The sequence below is a fragment of the Schistocerca piceifrons genome, chromosome 3 (genome assembly GCF_021461385.2).
Source record: "Schistocerca piceifrons isolate TAMUIC-IGC-003096 chromosome 3, iqSchPice1.1, whole genome shotgun sequence".
In the NCBI taxonomy this organism is placed as follows: domain Eukaryota; kingdom Metazoa; phylum Arthropoda; class Insecta; order Orthoptera; family Acrididae; genus Schistocerca; species Schistocerca piceifrons.
In genome coordinates this window covers 386,833,280-386,857,144 of record NC_060140.1, presented here as the reverse complement: position 1 = coordinate 386,857,144, position 23,865 = coordinate 386,833,280, and the positions used below count along the sequence as shown (strand labels likewise).

General features: G+C 38.9%; 1 protein-coding gene across 2 annotated transcripts in view; it reads left to right on the top strand.

The window, feature by feature from the left end:
- LOC124789323 (transmembrane protein 117-like) overlaps nucleotides 1–20,030 on the top strand; it is a 246,554-nt gene extending 226,524 nt beyond the window's left edge. Inside the window, exons 11-12 of one of the 2 annotated variants that reach the window (XM_047256639.1) lie at nucleotides 19,333–19,407; nucleotides 19,588–20,030. In XM_047256639.1, the coding sequence (XP_047112595.1) occupies nucleotides 19,333–19,407; nucleotides 19,588–19,629 (117 nt within the window). In that variant the 3' untranslated portion in view covers nucleotides 19,630–20,030. The remainder of the gene's footprint in view (nucleotides 1–19,332; nucleotides 19,408–19,587) is intronic. The other variant, XM_047256640.1, reaches the window with a different exon arrangement.
- The last annotated feature ends 3,835 nt before the right edge of the window (nucleotides 20,031–23,865 follow it).

The following is a 23,865-nucleotide window of genomic DNA, read 5'->3' as shown; positions in this document are numbered from 1 at the left end:
ACTAGTTTGTTGAACAAAGATGACTCAATTTGTTGACCGTGATCTATTGTCACATCTGCTGGGCACTCAGAACTTGACATTCATGTAATCAAAAAGACTTGTGCAATTGTTTCTGCAAAAATGTCCATAATAGGTATGGCTTCAACCCAGTGGGGAGACATCTCAATAGCAATGAGAATATATTTGAATCCTTGCACCAGGAGTAGTGGCCCTACAATGTCTATTTGGACATGAGAAAAACAGCACATTGCTTCTTGAAAGGAATCAACAGGCTTTGACTGACTAACAACAATCACTCTTGGCCAAGAATGCCTGCCTGTTACTTTACGAATAGTCATGTTGGCTCCAAATGTGCAATGCTGTGAACTGTGTCAAAAACCTGTTAAGGCAATCCATTGGTAATTGTTTCAGTTGTGCTTCCATCATATGTTTTGTAAGGAACTCGTGTACCTCCTCATCTGTTTCCTATGTCATAGGTGGCTGAGTTAGATCCAAATTTATAAAGAATGCATTGATTCTTGAGAAATAGTCAGCAACCACAATGTCAGCTTTTCACACGACAGAAATTGGTAGTGGGTTGCGCAACAAATTCCAGATGGTCACTGCCAAGGAGAGAAGGAATTGTGAGGATTGTTAAATCCCAAGGATACTGGTTTACAGTTTGTAAAGAGAAACAGAGTGGCACTCCTCAGCCTGTGGTCAGAAATATCTCATTGTTTTGAAGGCTGCTAGTAGTTAGTGGTCATAGACATTCCATTTAAGCTGTGCAACAGACAACTTAACGGAAAAAAATTGAGGGGCTGCCATGATCCTTTCACCTTACTAGCAGTCTGGTTAGCATCAACCACCGCAGCCACTGGTGCTGAAGGTCGAGTGTGACCAAGAAGTATTGCCTCTTGTGAGGAACATTTGACATTGTGAAAAGCAGATAACATTTCAGGTTCCACAAGGCAGAGTGCTGTCCTGAAGTGATGCCAGAAAGCACTGCTGTAAGCAATGCCTACACCGCCGCTGCGCATGGCAGCTGCAGAAATTACCCATGCCTAAGAAATGGCACAACTGCTGATATTTTTCTAGAAGGGGAACTGATTGTAGTCAGTCCACTTTAAATTGTACGGGCTTAATACCTTCAGGAGTCACCTGAAGTCCCAAAAAGTCCACTGTCTGTTTGCGAAGCACACCCTTGGCACTGTTTATCTTCAATCCACAATTGGAAAGTCTTTCACAAATAGTCTGTAGGTAAATTTTGTTCTCAGTAGCAGATGCAGAAAAAAATCAACATGTTGTACACAATGAAGTACACAATGAAGAAATTCATGCTACAGAGGACCTCATCAACAAAATCTTGTCATATTTGTGCAGCATTCTTAAGGCCAAAAGCCATCTGTACAATATTCAAAGAAGCCAATAGATGTGATTGCTGCTGTCTTTTGTACATCCTCTGGTGTTACTGGAATTTGATGATAGGCCTTTTGGAAGTCAATAACATTAAATACACGGCCAAAATTATAATAAATAAATAATAGTACACCTAGAAAGATTTCATCGATTTTGATCGAATAATGGTATATGGGGAATAGTATATGTACTGATACTGGTTTCAATGTCATAGTATAGTGGCAGAGTACTATCTGTGCCTGTTGTTGAATAGGGAATGCTCACAGCCAGAGGGCTCTGTCTGGTACAAACGTGTGAAACAAGCAGGCAGCCATGCCATGGAGATGCATTCATGCTCCCCACAGCCACTGAGCAAGTTTGAAAGAGGTCAGATTGTTGGCTTTTGAGTGGTTGGATGGTCCTTTCAGAGAATTACCATACAAGCTGGACATACTGCATCAGTTGTGCAATGATGTGGGTAGCAGTGGTAACATGAACATTTTCAAGCTCATAGAAAAAGTTCTGGACGTCCACAATTCACAGGTGCCCACCAGGATCACCACCGTATTGTAAGGGCAGATCATACAGATATCACAGCACAGATAAGAGGGCTTGTGAGCCCAGATGTATCAACATGAACTTTTGCGATCCAGCTATTAACAGTGGGACTATGGGCATGCACACCTCTAGCACATCTCAACTAGTGCTGCCAGAGGATCACTTGGAAGATGTAATGGCATGTCATGGTCATCAGCAATGAAAGCAGATTTTGCCTGAATGGAAGTGATGGTCATTTGCAGTTATGGCGTAGACTTGGTGAGCTGTGTCTCACAGAGTGCATTCATTCAAGACACACTGGCACCACCCAGTCCATATTGTCTGGGACATGATAAAACATAGGTCTCGTTCATGTTTGGTATGTCTGGAGCAAATGCTAACCTGTGCCCAGTATGTGGAGAACACTTTTAGACCCATTTCTTTGCTGTTCTTGCAGCAGGAATGTGATGTGTTGTTCCAACAGGATAATCCTCACCCACACACTGCCCGTGAAACTCAACATGCTCTGTAAGATATGTAGCAACTTCCCTGGCCAGCATGATCTCCAGTTGAGCATGTGTGGGATATGACGGTATGAGAAGTGACTCAACAACCAACCACTCGTACAAAGCTACATGAACAGGTTGAGCAGGCGTGGCATAACGTATCCCAGGACAGTATTTGCCATCTGTATGATTGACCAGATGCCAGAATCAGCACCTGCATTGCTGCCCATGGACATTACATCACATACTAATACGGGTGTTTCAGCATGGGTTGATACCTGGTACCTCAGAACCATTTGTGCTATTGATCTGTATTACATTTCCTGTACTCCATATGCTCTCTAAAAGCAATAAAACTTAAGTGAATTGGAAACCCGTAAAACAGAGTACTGATCTTTTTCCAGTAGTGTATTTGGGGGGCCTGAATGGCCGTAAAATCAAGTAAGTGGAGGACTGGATAGCAATACTGTGTCGTGCATAGTCTCCACATGGATGCCTTTAGCCATCTTTCTTTTAAACAAGATGTAGGACAGATGCCTGAGGGCTGTCAGAATATCTGATAACCCTCATTGCCAGCAATTCTCCAAACTTTTCCTTTGCAGCAGCATACTTATCAGGAGCCAATCAACAGGCCTTTTATTCAATTGGCACCCCTGGCGCAGTGGAAATATGGTGTGTAGTGTTATGTCATGCTTGAAACAGTGGTGGGGGCTGGCTTTCTGCTGTGTCCATGGTTGTACCTGGAGTGACATCATCCCTGAGTTGATGTAGGTCCTCTTCAGCTGTAGCAAGTGCTGTGGCACTGCCTGAAGTGTGGGTGTGCAGAGCCTCATTATCTTCAAGTAAATGCATCTTCTGTTCTTCCACCATTGTAACTTTTGAAATTTAATCACTAATGCTGGACAACAGGGTAAGGAGTTCCTTTGACAATGGTATTTTTGGGCCTACTGCTCAACATGCTGAAGGCCACTGGAGGTGTGATTGCTGCTGATAAAAAAGCATCTTGTACAGTTATCACAAGACCATGTACAGTGCCAGTGTTCCTGTGAAGTGTAGCATTCTGTATGGACACAGTTAAGTTGTAACAATGGAGAAAATCCAAAATAAGTATGGACTCTGCAACATCAGAGATTAGGAAAGTCCATTGAAAACCCTAAATTCACAACTGCACCAAATTTAATTAGTTAGTTGTGCCATAGATTATCTGAACAATTCTTTTATCAAAAAGAGTCAGTTTACAGGATTTATATACATGATTAGTGTTAACATTGTCCGCCCCCGGTAGCTGAGTGGTCAGTGCAACAGAATGTCAATCCAAAGGGCCCAGGTTCGACTCCCGGCTGGGTCTGAGGTTTTCTCCGCTCAGGGACTGGGTGTTGTGTTGTCCTAATCATCATCATTTCATCCCCATCGAGGCGCAAGTTGCCTAAGTGGCGTCAAATCGAAAGACTTGCACCAGGCGAATGGTCTACCCAATGGGAGGCCCTCGTCACACGAAATTCGTTCAGTGTTAACATTAACGAATACATTATCATTTTATTCCTACTCATGTAACTGCACTTAAAACAAATGTCCTTTTTTTCTTTCCTTTTTTTTACCTGGCTACCAGTTTTTAAATACAAATTTGTCAGTGACAGAAGGAGTTGTCCAGGAGAAATCGTTTTACATTAGATTTAAAACTTGCTTCGGTAACTGTCAGACATTTCATGTTATTGAGCAAATGATCAAAAATTTTTATTGCTGCATTCTGAACTCTCCTCTATGGCTCTCACAGTTTTAACAGCGGGTAATAAAGATCATTTTTCCCTCTAGTTTTGTAGGTATGTGCACCACTGTTCCTCTCAAATTGTGATGGATTATTTATGATGAATTTCATTAACAAAAATATGTATTGAGACAGTGGAGTTGAAATACCTTGCTCCTTGGAGAGGTAACTCACATGACATCTGTGGGTGAACATCACATATTATTCTTACTGCTCAGTTTTGTGCAGTCAGTCTTCCTTTTTAAGTGATACATTACCCCAGAAAATTATTCCATACAACATTATCAAGGAGGATGAATGTTTGTTTCCAAGATTAGCAATTATATGAAGAATAAAAAGAGCTGAAGTTAATTGTTTGAGTAGCTCCATAATATGCTTCTTCCAGTCCACATTTACATCTATATGTACACCCAAAAATTTGGAGCATTCTATCCTACTTACTGACACCTGCTCATGTGTTATATCAATCATTGGTATGACTATTTGTTGCACAGAACTGAATGTAGTGTTCTTTTTTTTCCAGCGACAGCCACCTTCAAGAGAAGCTCTTAATAATTCTTTGGAAAATATCATTTAGTAACTCTTCTGTTGCTTTCTCTCTATCAAGATTACAACGACACTAGTATGGTTTGCAAAAATTATCAATTTTACCTGTTGAATGTTAAGTGGGAGGTCATTCACATAGATACGGAATAAAAGTAGACCCAAAATTGAACCCTGTGGTACTCCCTTTGTGATTAATTACAATTGAAAGCCTTGGAGAGATCACAGAAAATACAAACTGGCAGATACATTACTATTTAAGGCTTGTACTATTCACTGAGTGAATGTATAAATAACATTCTCAGTTGAGCAACCTTTCTGGAATCCAAACTGTGATACACTAAGAAAATTGTGCTGTTTCTCTTAAGTCCATTACTTTTTCGAATAATGTGGAACAATTTGTCAGTAAGGAAACTGGACACAATTGTTTGAGTCTGTCTTTCTTATGGAGTGGTTTAATAATAGCATATTTTAACCTAAGTGGAAAAATCCCCTGTGCCAGTGATGCATTGCATATACCACTAGGGACATTACTTATTAAGCTATACGAACTTTTCAGAACCCCGTTTGAAATTCCATGATGTTGAAGCTACTTCTAGTTTCTTAAAGTTTAGTGGAATGACATTTTTAATATCTTCTCTTGCTTCTTCATGTGCACCATTTAATAATGTTTTTGCTGCTATGTATAGAAACTGACTGTTAAAAGCAATTGCAACTTGTGAATTATCAGGCACACCAGTCATTTGGTTTAATTGTTATGGAATCTTGTACACTGACTGACTGTTGTCTCCTGTTTGATAATTTTCCATGTAGTTTTAATCTTGCTATCTGTATTTATTTCTGTCAGGACATGCATATTTCTGGATATTTTAATGACTTTCCTTAAAATCCTATAGTATTTTTTGAAGTATGCAAGTAATGTCGGATCTTGAGTTACTTGGCCTTTACATAAATTTCCCTCTTTCTCTTAGATGAGATTTTAATTCCCTTAGTAATCCACCACTTACTTTTTTCTTTTTTTAAACAGATCTTCAGGATAATTTTTTTGCAAAGCAACTTTCAAATATTGATACAAGTTTACTATTGAATAATTGAATTTCACATTAGCATCCCTTTATACATATACCTCATCCCATACTGTCCTTTTTAGCTTACTCTTAGAACATTGAATTTTGTTCTCATTAATAAACCTCACTGCTTTGTATGAACCTGTCTCCATGTTGTACAAAGCCATAATATTTAATTGTGCATCCTGATTGCATAGTCCATTAGCAATTGGGTAGACATTAATTGTTTCAGCCTGAGCAATGTCTGTAAAAATTTTATCAGTTAGTGTCTACTATTTCACGGCACAAGAGTTGGAAAACTGACTACTTGAAATAATATTGAAACACCCAAATAATAATTCTAGTTCATATTTCCTGTCTGTATATTTTAAGAAATCTAAACTGAAATTTCCACAAACTACTAACTGCTCCTTCCTGTCTGACAAGTAGCTCAATAATGCTTCTGGATTTCTCATAGATACCTGGAAGTTTCCTAGAGGGGATCTGTAGACCATTGCAACTGTCAGAGAAGTATTCTACAATGACAACACACAAGCACGTGCTTCTATGTTCTAATCAACACAAAAACTATTTGTTTCAATATTTTTGACTTTGTGTCCAACTTCTACAAATGTTGCAACTCCCCCTTTTTCCACGCTAGGTCCACACAAGTCTATAATCCCTCGTATTTAACTTCTCCATCTTCTAGGCATACAATAAGCTCATCTGTAACAGTATTAAACCTTTTAATGTTATGATGAAACAAATTAATTTCATTTTACATGTATTATGACCTGCTCTAACTTCTTTCGATACTCTCTGCCTGTAACCTGACTCCAGCCTGAGAAATGTGCCACTTTGTTTCCAATAATCACAGGTATTTTGACTTGTGTGCTTGTGGCCTTCCTTACACTTTCTGCCAGGTGCTCAGCCAGTCTTTCCTTCCTCCTTCTACTCAGGTGCAGGCCATGATAAGTGTATCGCCATCTCCTAATCACAGGAACAGGCACAGCACAGATATGAAGACTTTGTTTCAGTCAAAGGCAACTCACTCAGCTCTTTGTTCACATAGCTAATAGTCGTGTTAACCCACGGTTGGTCATGTCACTGCAGAACTTCAATTAACCCAGTCCAAGTGTGTGCTGTTGCTGCTCTTATTTTCTCTAGATCATCTTTAGAGCTATATTCTAAGTTGTTAGTCATGCTGTTTCTTGCTCCTCCTACAGTAAGTACCTTATCCTCGCCATCAAAATCTCCACACAAGGTCCCTATCTTTTCTGTAAGATTGGTGCTGGGTTTCATGATGCTTGTGACCTGGTGTTTGACACTTAACTTTTTCTGTAGCAACTGGCATACACCTCTCCCGTGACCATTCCCTTGTAGCAAGATTCTTTTCTTTCTACTTTACTTTCCCACCAACCTAGCCCTAAAGTCGTTACTAAAAGTTTGCTGCACCCTATTAAGCTCAAACACTGGAGAGGTCAAACATAGTGACCCTCTAATTATTCACTGCTGTGAGCCATGGTTTTACAGATGAATCGTTTTTTGATGTTTCTGGGAGGAAACTGACATCTGAGCCTGGTTTTTTGATGTTTCTGGGAGGAAACTGACATCTGAGCCTGTATCAATTAAATAAACCACCTCGTTGCACATGTCTGTGACACACAACTGATATGACATAGGAACACTGTGAAGAATAGTGCCCTTCATAAGTGTTTGAGAAAAAGATTGCCACTATGAGGAAGTATGTTACAATAATGTAGTGGAGATAGATTGCATTTGCATGCCAGTTGTCTGGAGCATGAAGGATACCAACACAGTTTTGTATGATGGCTGATTTTGCCTTACGCACCGAGTCATCTGGCTGGTTCAATGCTGGTGGGAGTTGTAGAAGCTCTTCAAAGTTTCCATTGGAAAATGTCAAAGCTGCATCATACATTACGTTGACATGGCGTAAAGCCACAATTTCACTTGATGATGGCCCAAGGCTGAAATTGCAGTAGTGTAATAAAAACTTATAACAGTCACTGGCACAAAGATTATGTCCTTCAAAAAAATTTTTATGACTGTGAATCCCAGCTACAACAAGTGTATATAGTGCACTCACCTGGTCTGCAAGTGGAAGCTGCTGCTTCCTTGTGGCAGTGTTCATGATCATACCCATGATGCTGAGGTGTCCAGTTTGTGGGGCCCCACTTATGTCATTGTGTGACAGAATATGTAAAGTTGATCTGTGATCAGTAATTGCAAGTCAAAGGTGAGGCATTACTGGAAATCACTGTGCTTTTCACTGTGAAAGGTAACTGGCCCATTCAAATCGGTATGTGCGTGGCATGAGAAACCTTGGTCAGGCAACCAGTGATCGCAGGTGATGCCAAAAAATGGAAAGGGCCTTATCATCAATAGTTCCACCTTGCAGCACTTGCTGAATGTGGATGTCTATAGGTACGCACACTCGTTGGAGCACACTGCTCTTGATGTGTGTATATTTGTTGTGCACAACATCCACAGGCTTCAAAGGAAAATTCAAGGAGCCAGAACCAAAGATCAGGCTGTTGTGGTGCAACAAATTTACTATGCAGTGACAGAGGCATGATGCAGTTTGGTGGCGAAATATTCACAAGCTGCACAACATGTGAACTGCCCGGTACTTTGCCAAAAGTTAACACTGGTTCTAGAATAGTCTGAAGGTCTTCTGAAACAGTTGATAAGGTTTTTGGAGGTGTGGAGTCCAAGTTAGTACATGAAGTGATCCCACTCTTGATTTGCTTACTGGCTGCCATGTTCGGGGTCACCACTTGTAGGTACTAAGATCCACAATTTAATAAATGCGGTATATGTATTATACACTTTTTTAATATAACTAACACAAAAACAAAGAACAAAACACTCAGAAAAAAACCTTCAAATATGTTAAACAAAGTCATTAAACAAAACTGAAGACACTGCTAGATCATCATTCACATAAGCAAAAAGATAGCCCCCACTTTCAATTACATGTTTATCTATGTTAGTGCTCAAAATAAAATTATTTAAATATTTTCTAAAACAACTGTAACTTCAGGAGTGATATTCATTTTCTTTCACAAATTCATAGGTCATATAAAAAGATTTCTCTACTAGGTACTCTTTGAGAATTCTAGAAGCTGTTTATGAAGACATTTGATATGTGATAGGAGTGCATTAAACAGCTTAATGCTGGTGTAATAAACTCATTTTTCACCCAGATCAAGATTTTTACCGTTTTTGGTTCTTGTGTTGTAGTCATGATGTTTGCTACTGTCTTTGTAAATAGAAAAGTTATCACAGACAAAGGTCAACAAGGAAAAAATATACTGTGAGGACGTGGTAAGGATCCCCATCTATCGAAACACTGCCTATGATGGACATCACTCATTCATTATTCTGATTGCTTTCTGAAATTAATGAATGAAACTAGACAAAATAGGAAATATCTACTTCAGCCACTGAAGAAATAACCCATAGCACAAATACGACCAATTTGCATATTTTAAAAAGATGAAGGATGTGAGTTGGCCAATTACATTTGCTGTCTACTTAAGCACCTAGGAATTTTATATCCTCAACTTTTTGTACTGTTTGATTTCTACACTTTATGTTAATTTCTTCAAGATTTCTTTGTGGTGTATGGAACCTCATGTAATAGGTTTTATCAACATTGGTTAAGGGATCATTTGAAGAGAACAATTTTAAGATTTCAGTTAAAACTTTGTTCTAGGTTTTTATGACAAAAAGGGTAAATTTACTTTTTGAATCAGAACAAAAAAAAGGAGTTAGTTCATGAAAATAAGAAATAGCAGTATACGTAAAACAAGCCAGTTTGCACACCATAACTTAAGGCGGCCCACTCAGATGACATGAGTTCTCAAGATGAGCCATTCAGTACTTGTTCCTTTGGGCAGGATTGAAGTCGCAAACAAACTTACCACCTAAAACATAATATTAGTCTTTTTCAAAAGGATTTGGTGGTTTACACAACCAGAAGTTTTTGAGAAATCACAAAAAATACCCAGTGGAAACATTTCTTTTAATGGCCTTCAAAACTTGACTGTGAAAAGAGAATATTGCTTGGTCAGTACAAAGACCAGCATAAAACCCAAAATGGCTTTACTTCAAAATATATTTGCTGACTGCAAATTCCTCAACATCAGCTGTTTTATGTATATATACACTCTGTTGTCAGGTAACTTTCCACAATGAACACCTGCTGCTCCACTGTGAGTACCATCGTCCCCTTTGCGCTGCCCCACTCCCACTGACACAGCCTGCACTACGCTCTGAACTGGTTTGGATCACATGGTGTGCATGTCACGTGATGTGGTTATAAGCATACATTCCCATCCAATCGTATCTGCTCATCCAGGCCAATTTTATTTGCCCCTCCCTGTACTACCTGTTATAGTGCATTTAAAATTAGTTGCAACTTTTGACATTTCTCTCACCGTAGAGGACACGATGCCATTGACGAGGTAACACCAATGGCAAGCCAGCTTTCCCTGCCATACCGCCAGCAGTTCGATTCATTAGGCGGCCCTGTTGCCACATTGTGGATAAATAGTAACATGTGGTGTCATGCATTAGAGGCACCTAAGTCCATCAGCTCTCGCTGAAAGTGATGTTTTCTGGTGTTGAATTGTTCTACAGTCATCAGGGTATTGCGAATGAGTGTTTCGGTGTTGGAGTTGCATTAATAACAACAGTGCAGCACACATGAACACGATATTCGCAGTTAAAGGGGTTCTCCAAGGACATGTTCACCAGCTGTAAATATAATATTCTGTTGCAAAATATTCCTCCCAATTCGACAATTGATGGTTGTAATGGATAAAGCTTTAACAATGCAGCAGAGGAATATGGCTATTTTTCTCTGGGTACAAAGAAATGTTCAACTGGATAAAATTGAACCTAGCTTGTGTAAGGTGAAGTTAATGGAACTTGTAGTGCTGTACAAGCTAAAAACTCCACGTTACCAGGCCATCAAAATGGCTAACGCTAAAGAGTAGAGTTTAATCAGGCTTCCTCCGTATCATCTCTTTTAAATCCAACTGAGAATATATGGGCCTAGGCGAAAATTAATGTGGCAAAAAACAACAAGAAATTTAAACTCAGTGAGGTCAAAATGCTGACAAAAGAAGTCATTGCAAATGTTATATCACAGGACTGGTTTCAAGTTGTCAGCCATACCAAGAATGTAGTTAAGGAGACATGGATTCATAAAAGGACTGTGTCACATGTTAAGTGACACACTATATCTCTTGTTGCTGTGTTAACATCGCTTCTTTTGCCTAAATACAGCAGAGTTTACAGGTATTTTTCTCACTAACATTATAATGCAGTTGAAATTGTGGCAGAATCCTAAAACAGCATATTTCTAAACTAGCAACTGAGAGCAGGACATATCAATAGTTGTGAGGAAATGCTTTTCAGTATAAACATGCAGCTTCTTCACTTACATTTTTGCAAAACCCACAGCAATTGTCTTTTCACAGGCTATTGATGCTCCTTCAAAATTACATTACTTCATTAAACAAAAATCTGCTGTTGCTTGAATATTGCGGTAGATATGGAAGTTTCACATACAGATCACATGGCAAAATACTCTTCTCTTTGTGTACTGTCATTTGCCAAAATCTTGTTTCGATATCTCAGACCGTTTGTGAGATACGAGGAACTAATGAAGGTCTCATTTTGGCTCTTTTGCTGGCAAGTGCTTTCATGATGGAGCCCTTTACATACATTCCATTTTCTCAACACTGGAGACAGATAGTGATATCCTTCGAGTTTTAAACACCAATTTAATTTGTTACCTAAATTTCGTATGCCGCAACACACAACTTAACATGCATCAAATGCAAATTCATAGCAACCCTATTTTACATTGAAAGTTTTAAGAATTTCTTGCAGTAATTTAGCTAATACCGATATATTACAAAAAAATGACCATTAACGAAATAACAGGTATAGTTTCTTTAAAATTGATTGAAAAAGACTGCAGATTGGCCAGCTTGCACAGCTGACAGGTTACGTGCTGAGCAGGCCTGGCATTATAGTCAAATGCTGACGCGTTCAGCACACACTGGCAACTATGCTTTCTTCGACTAGCTCTGCACTGAACTGTCAAAAGTCACAACTAATTTTAAACACACTATAGTGCCATAAGAAAATTTGTGCCAGACCAGGGCACCAACTTAAATTTCCCACTTATCATGAGTGGTCACCTTGACCACTTCGGCTATCTATGCACTCTCCCCTGACCAACCCAAACTTCCACATGTGATACTGTTTGAAATGGATTTCAGGAGAGGGTGGAGACAGAATAACAATAATGCTGCAGGAACCACAGGTATTTCTGAGACCACATAGAAAAAGAAGAACCCCAATGAACATATTTGTTGCATGAAGCAATAAAGGTTTACACAAAAATCTCTGATCCTTGCATGTAATTAAAGGTTTGCTCTTAGATGGTTCACTTGAACAGAAATAGATACATGACAAGTAGGGATCATACATGAAGACATCCAGACCATAATTTTTCTCAGATGAATGATATTACACTTGAAGGGCTTGCAAGATCAAGGGAGAGAAATCACAGGTAGTTTTTCGACAAAATACTGATATTTACTTTTTATGTAAGTCCAGTTCTAAACATGGTAAAAGCTATTTTATTATGACACAAACAGAGTACTATATACTTGGTTCTAAAGGAAAACTGTGTTCTGCAAAACACTGATTCACATTATATAGAGGACGTTTCAGGACAAATCGTAAATATTTTAGTAGGCAGTAGTATAGACTAATTCATATTAAACATTCCTTATAACATTATCTGAATTTTTTGTCAGTGCTTCACAGAGTATGATAACAACATTAAACAGGAAACAATTTCCTAATTTTCAACACAGTTATAATTATTTGGTTGTGAAGCAGCTTTTGGATTTTTAGGCTATCATCTGGTGACAAGTGAACGTCACAATTTAAGCAGATATTACTTCTACAGAAGATAAAAACAAACAAAAATGATGACATATAGAATGTTTGCAACTGGAAGTGTTACATTTTTATGTCACAGTGAAATAGTTACATTTAACAAGTTAAAAATATAGTGGAATTTACAATTTGTTGTCTGCTAATTGCATGTTGATGAATTATCCCATTAATACTGTTTACTGATGAAGCTATTTTCACTCATGATGGTACCACTAAAACACATCACTTGTCTGATTACAACCCACAGGCCTCTATGGAGGAACATTTTCAATAGTGCTTCTCTGTAAATGTATGGTGTGGTATGGTAGACAATCAGTTGATCGGACCAGCTGTGTAACTGCATTGTCTTCCAGGGCCCCATAATGTACACTTTCCTAAAACCACCATCATGATCCAACACTGCTGGAATAGTTTCACTGGAAAAAAGGAAGGGTATGTTCTTCCATGCTGACAGGGCTCCTACATATTCTTGTCGTCAGGTGACATCTTATCTAAACCTAGAATTTCCCAGAAGATGGGCTGGCAGATATGGTCATGGTTCATGGCCACCAAGACCTCGCATCTTATCCCTCTGCATTTTTGTCTGTGGGGTTGGCCTAAAGGCAAAGTCTACAAAGAAAAAATAAACATCAGAGACAATTTTACTGTTGTGATTATGAGTAGTGCTGCCCTCATAAGAAAATGCCAATGTGTCCTCAGATGAGCTACTCATGGTGTTGTCAAGCAAACTCAAAAGTGCACTGAAGCCAAATGTAAAATTTATGAAAGTCAACTTTGAACTCAATAATTTGTTTTGCTAAATACCTTCTGTGAGAAACTGTTTAGGTTACATTCTAACAGCTGTATCTCTGTCACCAATAAAAATTGGACACCTGTTATAGTATGTTTTAATTAAATTACTCTTAACTACCACCTCTCGAAATATTTACTGTTCCTCCTGAAACACCTTCTGTATTTTTATGCATATAAAGCAAAAGTAACATTAAACTATATTTCAAACTCATAAGTTTTCTAAGAATCAATTGTCTTTTATCTGTTATATGACATAGAATAGCCAGTGACATACTATTCCTCATTACTACTTCTGTCATCTTACTGCCCATCTTTCTTCCTATTCAAGATTAATTCAGGTAACGAAATCTACTGTCAGAAAACAAAATCAACTGCTGTTCCTCCTTACAGCTGCTTAGAGTTAACGAATTTGGTCTGTGGTTGTTTCCTCCATTTTCATTTAGAAAACTAATTCCCCAAATGAGGGCGCCACGAGAATTGTTACATTTACTATTCTGTACGTTTCTGTATCGTCATAAACTCAAAGAATGAGAAGAACTGAATTTCAGCATTACTTTACATTATTGCATATTTTTCTTGATCTTTCACTTGTGTATATTTTGTTCTAGATTCATGTAATTAAGACAGTAATTATATACACCTTAGAAATAAAGAAGACCACTCACTAAAAAGCAGAAGCATTGCCTTGTTGTTAAGCACATACATAAAAAACTAGCTTTCAGAGCAATCCTTTCTTGAGCTACAAACACACACACACATATACACATACACACACGTCTAAGCCCTCTACATGGTATCTGTTGGATGTACAACGCCAGTGTTGCACTTTGGCACGAACACTGGGTTATGGTGGAGAGGGTAGCGGGACAGAGGGGCAGGAGCCAGGGAGAGGGATTGGTGGTGAGTAGAGTTTACCACCTAGGAATGTGGGAGGGAGAGGTGGCATCTAACACAATGTTGTCTGAATCGGTAGCGAGCAGAACATGTTGAGGGTGACACGAGGATGTGAATTGGCAGGGGGTAAGAAAATACAGGAATTGGAAACTGTTGGGTGGAGAGTGTGGGGACAGTAGGTTACTGGAAATTTGAGGCCAGGACTACTACAGGAGAGAAGTATGTCATTGAAATTGAGCATGTAATGCCCAGCTGCATGTTGTGCCACTGGGACAACAGTTTGATGGTCACCATTCATCCTGGTGGACAGCAGGTTGGTGGTCATACTGACATACAAAGCTGTGCAACATTTGCAGCAGAGTTGGTATATGACATGGCCATTTTCATAGGTAGCCAGCCTCTGAAGGGGGAGGGTAGGTCTGTGATTGAGATAGAGTAGGTAGTGCTGTGTGGGTTGATTGTGCAGGTCTTGCAGCTTGTTCTTCCACAGAGATATGATCCCTGTGGCAGGAGTTTGCGAGTGGAAATGGTGCAAGGACAGATTAGGATGCTGTGTAAGTTGGGTGAATGGCAGTACACCACTTTACGGTGAGTGGAAAGGATGTTACTTAGGATGTCCCTCATTTTCAGGCATGATGATAAATAATAAAAGCCATGATGAAGGTTATGGTTTAGTTGTTCCAGTCCAGGGTGATACTGGATGACGTAGCTGATTCTTAGGGGTGGTGAGAGGACTGCGGGTGTGTGAGGATATGGCATGGGAAATTGTATGTGGACTAGATTAGGGGGTAGTGTCTGTCTGTGATTACCTTCATGGGACATCCAGCATACTTGGCAATGGAATTCTCGTCACTGCAAATATGTTATCCTTGGATGGCCAGGCCGTACAGGAGGGATGGCAACTGTTGAAATGCAGGTACTGTCTGGGATTAGTGGATTTAATGTGGACAGAGGTGAGCATTAAGCTATCAGACAGGTGGAGGTCAATGTCCAGGAAGTTGGTACATTAGGTTGAGGAGGACAAGGTGAAGTGGATGGGAAAGATGCTGAAGTTATGAAGGAATGGGTATAGGGTGTCTTGGCTCTGAATCTAGATCATGAAGATATTATCAATAAAACTGAAACAGGCTGGGGGTGGGAGTTTTGGGAGGCTATGAAGGTTTCCCTTACATGGCCTATAAGCAGACTGGCACAGGAGAGTGCCTTGTGGGAGCCCATGACTGCTGCAGGTTTGTTTGTGTAGATTCCCTTCAAAGGAAAACTAGTACATCAGGATCTAGTTGGTAAGTTGTATAAGGAATGGTTTAGGGATTTGGAGTCTGAAGAACATTGGTCAGGTAGTGTATGATAGCAGCAAGGCCACGGAGTATGTTGGTGTACAGGGAGGTGGCATCAACAGCGATGACTGGGGACCCAGGGCGTAAAGGGATGGGGATGTTGGAGAGTCAGTGAGGAAGTGGTCAGTATCTTTGATGTGGGTGACAAGGTTTCAGGCAACTGGTTGGAGCACAGTAACGAGCACCCACATGGCAACCTCCAGTGCAGATTCATTGACGATATCTTTAAGATCTGGACTCAGGGCCAAGACACCCTATTCTCATTCCTTCACAACCTCAACACCATCTCTCCCATCTGCTTCACCTTATCCTCCTAAACTCAAAGTGTCACCTTCCTGGACATTTCTCCACCCCTCTGTCCACATTAAAACCACCATCAATAGCACCTTCATTCCGAAAGCTGGCATCCATTCCACACCAAAAAATCCTTCCCATACAGCCTGGCCATATATGGACAATTTACCTGTAGTGATGAGAACTCCCTTGCCAAATATGCTGGAGGTCTCATGAAGGCCTTCATTGACAGAACTACAGAGCTTGTCTGCAAACAAATTTCCCATGCCATTTTCTCCCTCCACCACCCCCAAGAATCAGCTACAAAGATCACCCTTCTTGTCATCCAATATGGACTGGAACAGGTGAACCATATCCTTCATCAAGGCTTTGATTATCTATCATGTCCTGAAGTGAGGACATCCTATCTAAGATCCTTCCCACTCGTTGTAAAGTGATGTTTGTCACCAACCCAATCTATGCAACATCCTAATCCATCCTTATGCCACTCCCATTACCAACCCCTTGCCACAGGGATCATATCCCTGTGGAAGAGCAAGTTCCCAAACCTGCCCAATCAACCCACACAGCATTTCCTACTCCACTTCTATCACAGGCTTAGCCTACCCTGTCAGGCTGGGTCACCCGTGAAAATGGCCATGTCATATACAAATTCTGCTGCAAACACTGCACAGCTTTATATGTCAGTACGACTACAAACCAGCTGTCCACCAGGAGAAATGACCATTACCAAACTGTTGCCAAGAACAAAGTTGCACAACATGCAACTCAGCACAACATGCTCAATTTCAATGGCTGCCTCAGAAACTAGGCCATCTGGATCCTTGCTTTCACCACCAGCTTCATTGGACTGCACAGATGGTAGTTATCTTCACAACACATGCTTTGCTCCTGTAGTCACCCTGGTCTCAATCTCCAATAACCCAACAGTTTCCCCTTCCTCTATCCTGTTACCCCCGCCAATTCACATCCCCATGTCACACTCAACATGTGTTGTTCCACACAGACTCTGGTAACAGAGCATTACATGCTTAGCCCACGCACCTGCCAACCCACATTCCTACCTGGTAAACTGGCTGCCTCCGTTTGAGTCACTAGCTACTCACCCCCCAACTTCTCTCCCTGCCTCATACCTCTCCTCACCTCTCCCCACTCCTACTGACACAACCCCCCCCCCCCCCCCCCCAAACTAGTCCACCAGCCGAAATCCAACACTAGTATTGTACATCCAACTGTCATTATGTATGGGCACAGGTGTGTGTGGATGTGTGTTTGTGTCTGTCTATTTGTACTGTAACTAAAAAAACAATTACTGTGAAATCTGTTGTTCACTCCGTGCCTCTGCTTTTTGGATAGTGGTGGCCCTGACTCCTAAACTTTTTACATTCTACCAGAATTTTCCTACATATAAACAAAGAATTAATTATAAATATTCATGACTTTGGAGCAATATTACTAGTTACAAGACTGATAATAAAGTGTTGACAATGTTTGGAATGTTGTGGGTCATCTCTGATACAGTAGTTATAGTTTTGACCCATTCGCCTACAACTTTTTGAAATAAAATTTGCCTTACGATTATGATAATTTTCACTACATACTTTGTTTTTCACGTACACACAACTATTTACAGAATATTGTTAAGGATTTACAATATGACAAACATTCACACACAGTAATTTAATATATGGTACACAAAGAAGTATTTGTCCACATGAAGTATTTGCCCCCAATCGCTGCCTGACACCTTAGTGGGTTTCCTGTTTTTCTTGGTTGTTGCTTACAGATGTAGTAAGAGATGATGACATCCTTCAAGGATTGCTCTGGCACATTATACCAGAACTTAGTGGACTTCGTGCTCTTAGGTGCTGGATTCAAACAAAGTTTGCATTCAGTTTTGTTATGTAAAGAAGGTGTAAATATAGCACATTATACCCCTTGACAAATCTTCTCATTAGAGGATAAGATGATAGATGCTGATCATATATTAGGCTCCATCCATTACTTGGTTGTAATCAATAAAACAACTGTGTCCAAACTTTGTACTTCCAGTTTTAAGCAGCTCAGCATACAATGGTCTACTATGAAGCACTGATAACAGAAGAACATCTCCCCTCCCTCCCCCAATCCCACTGCACAACTTTTTCAATGACTGGAAATCTGACAGCCAAATCACTACTTTCTCCTTTTTCTTTCCAGTATATATCTTGAGATTATGACTGCATCCGTTTCCTGGAGAATATACTTTATACACCTTTACAACAAATCTAGGTCTCTTTGGAAGACTTACAAAACTCTGACCATAAATTTCATCGATGTTGACATTTCTTCCTGGAATACACGACTTTGAAATCTACCAAGCAACTGTGAAAGACTGGCTTTACTTCCTAAGTTTTCATTGTCTGTGACATAAGGATGCAAAGTGGAAAGTGTGCCTTCAGTTCATCCACTGTTACAGGAAACTAGCTTGTGTTGTCACTGGAATCAGAAAGCAATATTTTGGATGCATAAAAGGTTGTTTCTCATGGAATTGGCTCAAAAAATGGTGTTGTCAGAAATTTATTTGATTTAAATTCTGAAGTATTTTACCCCAAACTTCAGAGAACTGTAGTTCCTGTTTCAGATATCAAAGAGCAGGTATCAATTTCAGGACAATTCACTACACTGTTCCAAATCCAATCATTTGCCTTTTAACAGTCTGCAACACATTTTATAGGCACATCAGCACACATTTCTTTTATGAGCACTATTTGTTGCATACTTTGTTTCCCCATTGTCAAGGATGATACTATTTGTCATTTCTCATCGTATCATTTACAGTCATCATTGCTTGAATCCCTAAAAAATCAGTTTCTTTCAAAAATCAGCAAATTGTCACAGCTTCTCTTTCGTATGGGCCAGAAAAGAGCTATCACTCACTAAACTCCCAAAACAATTAAACACTTCTAAGCTTGGATTGTGGGCTTAGTTTTACAAATATGCCTCCTACTGGTATGTCCACAAAACTATAACAAAAAACAGTGAACTACAGATGAAATTCATTATGTGCCCATAGCACTTGATGGCTGTACCCATCACTGTAGTGCAATAAATAAAACTGCCATGACAACTGTGGCTTTCATTGTAGGCAAATGGGTATATGCTGTTTTAAGTTATTGTTTAAGTTATGCATAAACAATCCAAGATTCCTAACATCTAATCATTTTGTGAAATCTGTATTTGTTTTCCAAAAGGATCCTGTTGGGGCCATGTTTCGAAGTCTAACCACGCTTCGGCAAGGATTTACCCTTCAGGGCATTGGGGTTCATGTAAGCAGAATTACTACACATTTTTCTGCTAATTTGCTAAGGATTACTTGTTTCTTTGCTTTCTTTAATTTGTTATAACTCGTTATGGGCTTACATATCTCCTTCTGTTGTATTTATTGCTTCTGCTTTTGGGTTTATCTTCAGTTTATCTTTATTATTATTTGGTTTTTCTGCTTTTAGGAACTGCTGTCACTGAAAGGTGCATCACCATATGTACACTGAGGCACAGCTTTTTCAATGTCTCAAACATAATCGTCTGTTTCTTTGTAAGAGTACTACTTTTTTCTACACTGGTGCTGTTGCAGACATTGTTGGAGCGTTCACGGGTGGAGCAGCACAAGGATCCTGGCTTCCGGTAACCTCTGCTCTGTTGGTTGTGGAACAGAAAACATTGCAACACTAGATGAATCTCTTTTTGTATATAAATGTGTTGCAAACTCTTTAATTTCTTTGTGTAGAAGCTTGTTTTTAAAAATAGTTTGATTGTTATATTTTTATACATGGATTGTATATCAATATAAATGGAAATATTGATGATGCTCCTCTAATTTGTAAAGAATTGATGTACTGTCACTCTGTATCGTACCTCTTCTTCTCTGGTGTAAAACATGAACATTAAATTGCATCCTCTACATTAAAGCAAATGAATTTAAATGTTGGCATTTGTTTACAGGATATTCATTTTGATGCATTCTGAAGTAGTTATAATAAAGTAGACCAAACATTTTATGTATTTTTAATGAAAGTGGTTATTGCAATTTTACTTAAAAATGGTGCTAGCTAAAGGAAGTGATTAAAGTATATTTAATATGACATAGTTTAAAAAATCTTAAGGAATTAATTTGTTTATTGATGTGATGTATAATAATTATTTTAAAATGAAAGCCAGAATTTAATAGAAACAATATTTGAAAACTATGAGGAATCAAAATCTACTGACAACTGAAAGGAGAACAGCCGGAGTAAGGGAAGTAGACACAAAGGCTAAAGAACACAGTTTAATACCTAACTTTCGGAAACTTAAACAATTTCTTCATCACGGTAAAGGGAAAAATTGGAAGATTAATATCTGGAATAGAACAGCCTGGAGAAAAACTATCATACCCTCTATGCCAGGGTACTAACAACGAGTGGCCACACCAATTTCTGCAAAGAGTCTTCTATAAACTTCTAATGTGTATTTCATTTGGAAGGTGAATCGCTTTATTCATCATAAAAAACTTCTACATATTCGAGAACATGATGGAGGAGTAACACTTCTTCTGAGACATGTGGACCTTGAGCTTCAAGAACAATTAAAATACTTACTATTGGTGACCAATACCTACCTTCAGAAGTGGAATGTTTAGTATTGCTAACAGACACTTATAAAAGTAAAAAGAACATATAACCTAACTAAAAATACTAGTTTTGCTAAACTGGTGTTTACATCCCATCATCAACGAGGTCATTAGAGATGGAGCATAAATTTCAGATGAGGGAAGACTGAGGAAGGAAATTGGCCATGCCCTTTCAAAGGAACCATCCCAGCATTTGTGTTAAGTGGTTTCAGGAAATTGTGGAAATCCTGAAACTGGATTGCTGGATGGGTATTAGAACAATCATCCTCTTGAATGTGAGCCCAGTGTGCTAACTACTGCATCATCTCACTTGGTCTCTATCAAGCTTTCAGAACTAATAGTTTCTTCGTTAAGGAGGAGAGAGGGACATCCTGCGGAAGGCTGAAGAGGAAAGGCAAGTCATGCAGACCTTGGATGAAAGAGACCCACCTTAGCCTTCTCGCTCTCTCTAATCCTAGGGTGAGTGACCTGCCCTTCCTGTTTAATTTTCTCCTATTTAACGTTGCCTCCTCTAGGGAGCAGAGGTTGATAAGGCTTAAGGGTATAGAAAACTCATTTGTAACCCTAAATTAACAGAAGATTTATCACAAAGGACAAGGGAAAAAAAGATGACTGATATCAGACAAGATCTGGGGATCCATTTATCACTCAGGAAGTCATATTTCAAGTGGCTAATTCACCATTTTAAAGTTTATAAGGTAATGAGATCATTTTGTCATGGTGCATTTTTCTGTTTTATTGGCTGACTCACTATCACCTGTTTAGAAATCTTACCTTGGTGGTAGGTCCCGAGTCATTAAAATTTAAAGGAATAGGAGATTATTAACACAGTATCTTCTGAGACACATTTGCCTAATGGCATGCTGTCACAGGTTTCAAGCAGTTAGCCAAGCAACAAGAAAAATCAAGACAAGATTCAAATGTTCTTTCAGTGTCAGGAGTGACTGAGTTTCCTTTTCTGATACATAACGTAATTCTAAATTCTCCCTCTCAGAAAGTCTGGTATTAATGATGAGTAAAATTTCAAGAACTCCTCATTGTACAAAGAGCTTAAAATAACTCACAAATTTGAACTTAAGTTCTAGTGGCATGTTCAACACATTCATGCCATGAACCATTTTATCAGTCATCCATTACAAGCCATTATCAATGTCATACCCACTGAGATGCACCATTGTCTCTATATCAGCCAGACTTGCAGTAGGAAAATACACTGACATTTTTGTAAAGTAGCACATAAACTGTCAAATCCAGCCAAACCTGAAAATAAATGTAAGTTCTGAGGCACAAACAAGCTCTGAAAATAAACTGGATATAATGATAACATTGTGATAGGTAAGACTGCCCTTCTTCACCTTGGTGAGCGATTCTTGTTACAAACACAGCCACATAAGATATTTAGGAGAGTAAATTTGCTCAGTCACTGAGCAACAGAGCTCTCGTCACACACGAAGACAAGCATATCAATGGCACATTATTCCGTTGGTACTGAAAGTCCTTTCATTTTATCTGTACCACTATACATAATTAATAGGAATTGGTATTTCAAGTAGATACACTCCTTAAAATAGGTTTACCATTACTGGTATCAGCAAGGCAGCATTGAAAATCATTTAGTAAACAAACAATTCCAGTCAAAGGCCATATTTATTACAGAAACCTTGTATGACAAAAAAATATGATGGAGCACACACATGTCACTGACTACTTCACAAACAAATCTCATATATACAGTGCTATAACAAATAGATAGTGGTTTCAAGCTGAAAATAACACAGAAATTTTATACACACACCTATATCTACAGACACAAATTAAAGAATTTACAAGGCATTGGGGTGTTTTACAATGCAATTACATCACATAAAATCAATCTGCTACTATTAAATATTATGATTTTTCAATACCTCCCTTACATTACATTACCACTAAACCACTACACCATTACATATTATTTTTATTGTTACTACTGACTTCGTATACACAAGAAAGATGCAGAGAAGACAATTAAGTTTCTAAATCAAATTATAACTTAGCTAATTAATAAAGTAAACAGACATCACAAAAGAATTTGTTTAAAATTATATTGTATATTGTAGTGCATAAGTTATCTGACCTCCAGTCTCTCCTTCAGTCACATTCCACGTTATTCACGATGCCAAAAACGCCACAGACATGGAAATAACACTAGTGATGTTAAAAGCTTCGAAAATAAATAGATGCACTTAAAAGGTACTGAAATACAGAAAAGTGCTAGAAAATACTAAATAGAGAACTAACAATATAGCAATTACTCAAAACATTGACGTAGCTAGACACAAAATTGCTCCTCATTCAAAAGAGAGCTACACCTTCGTTATATGAATTTATATGATAACAACAGCTAAAACAATATGAATCAATATTACAAACATACAATGTCAAAATTTTCATTCAATTTCCCACTTCAATCACTCTTCGACTTCAAAGTCTGGAGAGCTTTCTCGTGACGGTGGGCTAAAACCTTGTGGAACAACAGCATCATCAGGATATTCCACTAATGGCACTTCTGGAATGGCTTCAACAAGATCAGAACCTTCACCAACATTCAATACTGAACAAGCGTCAGTGCTGTTACTAACATGTGATGACAGCTGCTCCTGAATTTCGTCAGTGGAAGATGATGCATGTGTACTGTTATTTAAACTCTGAGAAGGACTACCTTTCCTTACAACATTAGAATATTCCACTTTACATCCAGACCGTGTGTATGAATCAGAAGTAGACGGCAATGATGAAGACTGCTCATTGTGACATTTAGTTTCCGCCTTGCAGGATGAAGCTGTCTCTTCTCCACCATCAGTGCCAACAATTGCCTGCACGCTGCTGGGAATTTGAGTGGAATCTCCTGTGACTTGTTCAGGTTCACCTTTCTTTTGTATATTAACTGATGATTTAGACTCCTGTTCATCAATGGTGCAAGCCATTGCTACTAAGTTTATAAGTATCTTACCAGATGAAGCTGGAAAAATGAAGTTAATTAAATAACAAAGAAAATACAGGATACCAAAATTTTACATAACACATTTCAGCTGGAATGACTGCCACTGAGTCTTGGGAAACAAACTGAGCAGCTTTG